The sequence below is a fragment of the Atractosteus spatula genome, assembly GCF_055471065.1.
Source record: "Atractosteus spatula isolate fAtrSpa1 chromosome 10 unlocalized genomic scaffold, fAtrSpa1.hap1 SUPER_10_unloc_1, whole genome shotgun sequence".
In the NCBI taxonomy this organism is placed as follows: Eukaryota; Metazoa; Chordata; class Actinopteri; order Semionotiformes; family Lepisosteidae; genus Atractosteus; species Atractosteus spatula.
Window position 1 is genome coordinate 832,290 of NW_028296612.1, and position 8,524 is coordinate 840,813.

The 8,524-nt window shown below is 39.7% G+C and overlaps 1 protein-coding gene across 3 annotated transcripts; it reads right to left on the bottom strand.

Annotated features, from left to right (window-relative positions):
• Positions 1-703: 703 nt before the first annotated feature.
• On the bottom strand, positions 704-7,503 carry LOC148813336 (zinc-alpha-2-glycoprotein-like). Of its 3 annotated transcripts, XM_088908079.1 has the most exons (8): positions 7,449-7,503; positions 7,320-7,343; positions 5,801-6,031; positions 4,315-4,581; positions 3,889-4,215; positions 3,492-3,614; positions 2,702-2,734; positions 704-2,071 (listed from the first exon to the last, which is right to left on the bottom strand). In XM_088908079.1, exons 3-8 carry the CDS (start codon positions 5,979-5,981, stop codon positions 1,992-1,994), a joined length of 1,011 nt encoding a protein of 336 aa, XP_088764205.1. In that variant the 5' UTR covers positions 5,982-6,031; positions 7,320-7,343; positions 7,449-7,503; the 3' UTR covers positions 704-1,991. The 3 variants fall into 3 exon arrangements, with proteins under 3 accessions (XP_088764205.1, XP_088764203.1, XP_088764204.1); XM_088908077.1 differs by having other exon boundaries at positions 7,320-7,502; XM_088908078.1 differs by lacking the exon at positions 5,801-6,031 and having other exon boundaries at positions 7,320-7,501.
• Between the last annotated feature and the right edge of the window lie 1,021 nt (positions 7,504-8,524).

Sequence of the window (8,524 nt, forward strand, 5' to 3'; positions counted from 1 at the left end):
GATGAGGCCTGTCGACCACCTTAAGTTATATCTAAAGATAAAATCTTCAGCAATCCATTATGTGTGTAAACGTATCAAATACAGAATATTTAAAGAAACGACAGTGCTCGCTAATATATTAATGTTCTTACAATGTTTAACTAATAACTGTGGAAATCGTGAAAGAAAACCAAGCAAGCCATCTAACAGATCCAGACGAGGCTGTATAGGACTTTGTTTTGTTTTGAGAGTCTGATTACAAAAACAATGATTAATGAAAGAAAAGCTAATTAACCATACAAAAACGGGATCTGCAACTCTTGTTTTTAAGTCGTTGGTCCTGACAGTGACGATGGATATATAAGACAATACAGCAAGATGAAATTGATCAGTTTATTGCATTTGAAATGCAATGAAATAAGTTTTTGAAGTCACTTGAATGGGTTTGGAGCTACAAGCTGTAGGGTTACTGCACATCTTGTTACAGTATCTGTCAATTCTGTCTGTCTTGAAAAGATATATTTTTTAATAAAACTATACAGAGTCATTTAAAGCTTAATAAATACTGAAAACAACTTCTTCCACTTCTTCTTTCATAATGTAAAATGAAATGGTATGTATGAAACATAAGTATGACCTGTTTCTCAGTGTGTTTAAAACTGAAGGTTCTCACAAAATGCAAAGCGCTGACATGGCCTCAGTACAATCGAAATCAACTAGTGGGTTTTTTTCAGACTTTTATTTTAATTTCAAGATTGCTCAAACATAGTCAAACAATACATCTTCTATTCAGAGATTACCATAAAACAGTATGATTAAAAGTAGTCCATTTGATTAATAGTAATCCCACCAACCTGTTAAAGCATTAGAAAGAGTAATTTCATTTGAATTGAGTGCTAGTTAACAGCTCCTCTCTTTGTCTGAATAAGGCAGCTAAATTCGCAGTGGAAATGGTCCATCTCTATCCATGTAATTTATTGAGGCTTATACAGAACTGGCCTGACTCTCCATTAGGCTCCTATAATATCTGTATTGAAACTTCTGAGCTATCATCCAGGTGGATGCTGCACATTGGTGGTGGTGGAGGGGAGTCCCCATTGTCTGTAAAGAGCTTTGACTGGAGTGTCCAGAAAAGCGCTATATAAATGTAAGCAATTATTATTAATTATTATTATTATTATTATTATTATTATTATTATTATTATTATTTTCAGCAGGGTGCAGGTCTCCTTCTGACTACTGAATTCTTTCTGTTTTTATCTCATTTGTAGTATATGTCAGCATTCAAAATCAAGAAAAGCTTTTAGTTTCTTTTAATGCTGACTTCAACAAGCTTTCCCAAAACCACAAACCTCTTGCTCTCTGTCTTAATTGCTCATTGTGCTCATTTTCACATGTTTCAGTCTGGATCCTGACATGCATGTTGGGCTAAATCTGTCAGTACTTGTCAGCCTATAATAATATTAGAATAGAAGGTCACAAATGAGAAGAGACCATTATTGCCTGTTCTGTATTTTCAATGGCTACATGCTGATTTATCAGAAGATCTCCCTCCTGGCTTTTAACCCGGAATCATTCATCTTCAACAACACTGTTCCAGTTACTTGACCTTTGCTATTATTATATTACCTTCACCCCATATATAGCCTTTTTTTCCCCTGTACAGAGGCTTTACAAACTATAGGCACATACAAAGTCTTGCATGACCTTCATCACTACACAGACCAACATATTTAAACAGCTGTAACAATACAAGTGACCATTATCATGATACTATTTGTGTGGAAAATGTTATGGAACACTGTATTAGGTACACATACATGGAAATAAACATTGGTATGTATTGGTGTGATTCAATGCCACTCAGTGCCTCTGTTTCTCACTTGTTGTTCTAACAATTTTACATAGCTTTTATTTTTAAATTCATTTATTGCTAAATAGTATAATATTGTATTTTTACACAGTATAATAATGCCATTTATAAATTGTTGTAAATCATTGGCAGTCATAGATCACTGACCACTACCGCTATTGGGCAACATTGATGTGTTTTCTTCAGCCTGTTCTGAATTCCTTATGTCCAGGCTCACCCCTGGAATAAATGCATTAAAAATTAAACAAGTATAAATGACAAAGTATCTAACAATGATGGTTAAATATTTACTGGTTGTGTTACAGCACAGCCTTAATAATCAGAAGTAGATATGAATAGATGACTGTGCAGTCTGAATACTCAGAAGACAATAGAGGACAACACGGACAGCGCAGCCTGAATAGTCAGAAGACAATAGAGGACAGACACGGACAGCGCAGCCTGAACAGTCAGAAGACAACAGAGGACAGACACGGACAGCGCAGCCTGAACAGTCAGAAGACAACAGAGGACAGACACGGACAGCGCAGCCTGAATACTCGGACGACAACAGAGGACAGACACCTACAGCGCAGCCTGAATAGTCGGAAGACAACAGAGGACAGACACGGACAGCGCAGCCTGAATAGTCCGAAGACAATAGAGGACAGACACAGACAGCGCAGCCTGAATAGTCAGAAGACAACAGAGGACAGACACGGACAGCACAGCTTGAATAGTCAGAAGACAACAGAGGACAGACACGGACAGCGCAGCCTGATCAAGAAGGACAGAGGACTGACACTGATAGCAGAGTCAGACCAAAAAGAAACTCAGAATACCAAAGTACAAATCCAAAAAACAGTTTACCTGTGCTTGACCTTGTGTCTGTTTCATTTCTCTCTGCAATTTAAAAAATAATAAGATTTCAATCTTAATGAAATAGACCACTTATGCAATCTCCACAACACACATTGCCAGTGCAGAAAAAAGAAAAACGAACAGAATATTCATTAAAGAAATGGTCAGAGAAAGTAAGAAGAACTATCTGATCGAATGTGTACAATTCCACAATACAAGGCTTTATGAAAGAAAAAATTTAAATGCAAAGGAGCGTTTGGGCAAAATATTAAACAGACTATACAACACGTGTTCTGTGATTTAGTAATAATGAAAGTCATTGTGTACAATACTTAAATAATACTATGCTAAAGTATTATATTATTGCATTTGACAATAAGGTACAGCACCAGCTGACCATGTGGACACAGGGGAGAGCAAACAAAAGCTCCCATTGGGAAAAAATGAACTTCTGGGGTTCCTAGGACTGGTGGTTCCTACACTACATCCAGAAACTGGGTTTGTGGTACATTGAGTGTGATAAATCTTGCTCCCCCAGATCTGTATTTCCTCACACTACTGTGGGCTCCTCGGCATTAAGGGGTGGATCAAGATTTTAAGCTGTTAAATGTTAGGCACTTTCAGGTCCTTGTGAGGAAAAATACTATGAAAATCCAAGGACTGACTAATTATTACTCCTTCTGTCAAGCTACTCCAACAGCAAGAAAAGCAAGAAAATCACGTGGTTCACTTGTCTCTCTGTTAATGATATTTCTGCCCATCATTCAGAGAATCATAAAATAAATATTTATTATCCTGCCTTGCTTCTTCTTCCAGTATAGTAAAATCCCAATGCTGGTGATAAAGCCAATAACTCCAACAGTAGCAATGCTCCCAATAAGAGCAGCAGAAGTGGGATCTTCAGACTCATGATCTGCAATGACTATAGAGAGTACATTAAACATCACACTGTAATACATCCCTGTATGAAAGTTTTAAGAAAGAAAGATTAAGAGGAATATGAAAAGCATAACGACTGCATTCAGTGTGCAATTCATAGCGTGACAACCAGTGTATCAGTAAAAACATCTGTCAGATGTTGAGTGTCAGACTGAGGGTGTGTGAGGCAGGGTGTCAGTTTGGCAGTTAATAAGTATGTCAGTCAGATGGTAGTAAATAGTCTATTGGTCTTTCAGTGTTGCGTGTCAGTTGTTTACCAAACCAAGTGATATTTGATTCACTCCTTCTTGTGACATTGCAGTAATAGAGCCCAGCCTCAGTCCTTGCAATCTCCAGGCTCTTCCGCAGCTGGTAGGTGCCCTCAGGGTCACCATTAGGCCTGACTCCACTGGATACAACCCCACCACTCTCCCCCAGCTTCACGCCCTGTCTGTACAGGTCGAGCTGGACATCTCTGGGGAAGAATCCTGTAGCCATGCAGGTCAGAGTGACGCGGTCATTTGACGGAGATCTCCTCTGTCGACGTCTTTGAGAGACATTGTCAGCAAGGGCAGATTTTGGAAATGCATAGACTGAGGCATTAACTGAGACAGAGAAGGAGAAAAGGAGTACAAAATAATTACAATAAATTCTCTTTGAACGTAGGTAGAAAAAGAGATGATGGACTGTATGCCTTAACTTACACAACAGTGATTTTGTGGCCTCTGCGCTGTTACTGATACGCTGAAAACAAATTTGACTGAGGTATAAAGCACTGTGTTTGTTGAAATCTCTCATCTTGTCCCAGATCAGTTTGACAGGGAGAGCTCTGGGAGACAGGGCCATCCACTGGCAGTTGTTCACATCAAATGACAAGAAGTCTTCGCCGTCAAGCCCGATGAGGTCAAAGACTCTCTTTGTGTGTCCATCTTCCAGCTCACAGCCAGTTCTCCTCTGCAGCACATGGGCGTCTGCACAAACACAGACAGAGTGAGGGGCTTAGAAATTTAGAGGATAGCTGAAGGGAAAATAAACTGCCGGGCTGTTATCAGACCTCTTCTAACGCAGGACCTAATATAACTACTGTTAATCTACTCAGAGGAAAACTATCTCTGTCCACACCATTTAAAGTCAGTTTTTAGACCTTCATTTAAATGAAAATGTAAAAATGTAATCAAGCAATTTAGGATTAAAAACACCCTTCTTCTTCTTGACTGGAAAGTAATCATACGTGACTGTGAAGAAATCCTACTAAGGTAAGAGCCAAGTACAGTAAAGCATTGCTTAGGGAAGAAAGACAGGTATTTAATCCTCTCCATTTTCTCTATCCTGACGATGGCACCCATTTCACAGCAGTCTGAACACTTTTCTTAGTGCTCTCAGATTCCCAGTGGTCAGACCCACTCAAGGTTTCACAGAGGGATCAATCAAAATGCCATTGAGTGCATTCTAGAGTGAGCCCATTTATGAGGCTATATGAACTCTTTCCCATCCATTCATTTTCTTACTGCTTTTTCCAGTTAGGGATTCTGAGGGGAGCCAGAGACTGTCCAGATTACGGGCAGAAAGCAAGGGAAACTCCCTGGATAGGACACCAGTCCATCACAGGACACACACACAAACACACCCTGGACAGGACACCAGTCCATCACAGGACACACACACACTCACACCCTGGACAGGACACCAGTCCATCACAGGACACACACACAAACACACCCTGGACAGGACACCAGTCCATCACAGGACACACACAGACACACACACCCTGGACAGTACACCAGTCCATCACAGGCCACACACACCAGTTAATCTACTGGTAGGCATTTGGACTGTTTGAGGAAACTGGAGCACCCAAAAGAAACCTGGAGAACATGCAACCTCCACACAGACAGTTGTGTTCCAGGTCTGGAATTGAACCCAGGGCCCCAGGTCCGTGAGACAGCAATGCTGATCACAGCACCACCGTGCCTCTCTTTCAAAAGATTTCAAACGCATTTCAATTTCTGTACATTGGACTGAGGAAATGTGCAAATAAACTATATATAGTTATATATATAATATGAACACAACAATTAATTTACAAGCACACAAGGCACAAAACAAGCCCTGGCCCATATTGCTCTTTAATAATTTTGTTATTAGAACTGTATCTTAACATCATTTGTGCCAATATTTCCATATACTCACTGCCTGTCATGTTTCTAACTGCTAGCTTCAGCATCCTGTTGAATATGTGTTCCTCATCAGAGCAACTTTTGAAGCGTTTTGTTGTGTCCCAGGTTTTTAAGGATTCTGCATTGTGGGTATTGCTGTCATAATGCATAACAGGCAGGCCATCAAACTGAGTTAGTGCAAAAAATCCTGGCATGTTCTGAGATGGGGAGCTCACTGTGTAAAGGTCTTCATAGGTGTGCTTTTCTGTGAAGAGAGAAACACTGTGATAATGAAAGAGCAAATCACACTGAGATTAGATCCTACTTGAGTTATCTTAGTGAAAATATCTTTACCATTTAAATCTCTCTCTGTGTGCATATGCTGTTGTGTGCATCAGGATATTAAGTGCACCTAGAAATATTTTCTTAACTTCAAGGAGTGACAATGTACTATAGACACCTCTAGAGTAATAAACACACCTCCACAGTGATAACAAGTATAGAGCACTGCAAAACACTCCCTTCCAATGATTTCTCATTTTGTTGAATTACAGTGATTGTTCAAATTAAAACACAAATGCTCAAGCCGAACTATCTTACTGGAAAAAGAAGCCAAAGCTGTGAAGAATAAGCAAATTTACTACAAATTAAAATATATAAATTAACTAAAATATATTGATTGATTCTCTGAACTGGCTTCATCACTCTGCTCTCCTCCCCACTGAGAGCTGGTTGGGGAGCGGACTGGAACATCATCCAGGTGGGGCTGCACACTGGTGGGGCTGGAAGGGATCCCCATGACCTGGAAAGAGCTCTGAGTGAAGCGGCCAGCAAGACGTTATATAGGTGTAAGGAATTATTATTATGCAAGTATTCAAGCCAGTTGCTATGAGATACATAAAATAGTTCAGGTGCACAAGATGACTTTGACAGGTCACTTGTCCTCAGTTTCCTTAAAAAAATACTGGTTCACTTGATTAAGAATATATACACGCATCTCTGAAAGGTTCCCTCAGTGAGTGAACTTCAAGCAAGGATTCATCTATGAACACCGATAAGCTAGCTAAACAACTCTGAGGTAAAATTTACAAAAGCACAGACCAAAAGAAGTCTATAAAAACATTTCAGAGAAGGGGGAAACTCATTTCATTTTCATTTTTTCCACAGTGATAAAGATAACCTCCAGAGTAACAAAACACCTGTATAGTAATAGAGGCAGATTCACAATAGCTGACACTTATAGGATCAAAAAAATCCCTCCATAGCAATAAAAAAACAACTCAGTATCATATACATTTTAGATGTATAATTTTTATATACAACATAAAATAGACATCTCTGCAGTAAAAAAAAATGTCCCATCCAATAAAAAAACACCTTCTGCATTAACTCTCAAACTATTTATTATTTTCCATTGATATACATTGTGTTTAACTCTTCATTGAGATTTCATGTCTTGCTTTTCAGTTTTCATTTTCTGAGGTCAGGGTTACATCTAAGGCTGCACCAGTAACTGATCTTATAACAAAAACTCTCGAGAACTTACTACTCACCAGCAGCAGTGCAGTGGCAAAGTCCTACAAGAAGGAAGAACAAGATCATGTTAACTTTCAATTAAAACAAAAATATAATTTCAAAGTCAGTTTGGTAAGTAATTGAAATAAAAATCTAGCTGTACTGACGCAGTTTAATTTTTTACTTCCTGATTCAAGAAATTTCTGTTTCAATCTTCACTGCAAAACCTGTCAGACAAGTACCTCAAATTACAAAGCTCCTGCTGTTCTGAGTATATTGACAGCATCACTTTGTTGTAACAGAAAGAATAAGGTTCTGGATCCCGAGATGAAGTAAAACAGATGAGTTTATTGCATGCAAGGAAGTATTGTTCGATGTGCCAGTACAAACTTTTAGGTTATATAGTCCTTGCTTGCTGCTTCAGACGTCATTCGGTGTTATGGTAAGGGGAGGGGGTCATGGTATTTGGCCAGTTAAAAGACCCTGGCCAAATGGTCAGTTTAAGATTATGCCCCCAGGGGGTTCCTAGCTCGCATCTGGAATCCTTATCAGTTAACCCCCTTTCCTGCCATAAACCCCTGTTGCTTAGAAGTCTAATTTTCAGGCAGAACTGACTTAAGTTAACCCTTTTTACATCTTGTCTCTTACTTCACAGCCTAAGGAACAGACAGTGAGCCTGTCTCTCAATAATAATAATACAGTGTGTGATCTCCTGTCCCAGCCTGAGGAACAGACAGTGAGCCTGTCTCTCAGTAATAATAATACAGCGTATGATCTCCTGTCCCAGCTTGAGGAACAGTGAGCCTGTCTCTCAATAATAATTATAATGCAGGGTGTGACCTCCTGTCCCAGCCTGAGGAACAGACAGTGAGCCTGTCTCTCAATAATAATAATACAGTGTGTGATCTCCTGTTCCAGCCTGAGGAACAGACAAAGAGAAAATGTGTTTGATTTGTATAATTGTCTAATACTGACATGTTTTGGTTGTAAGGTTTGCAGAAAGGAGCCACACAATATTTTGTCTGTGCAGCGATGTCGCTTCACCTTGCACAGTGTCCACACTAATTCTCAGTGTGTTAACATTGCTTCCGGTCTCCCTCTCAGTCTCTCCTCAGGTGTTTGTCTCTTCCAAGCATCTGGGAGACACACAGAGCTGTTCTCTGTCCTGTCTGGTCACTGGCTTCAGTCCTGGAGTCGTAGAGGTCAGTTTGTCCAGGCCTGGAGAGACCGAGGGAGAGGACGT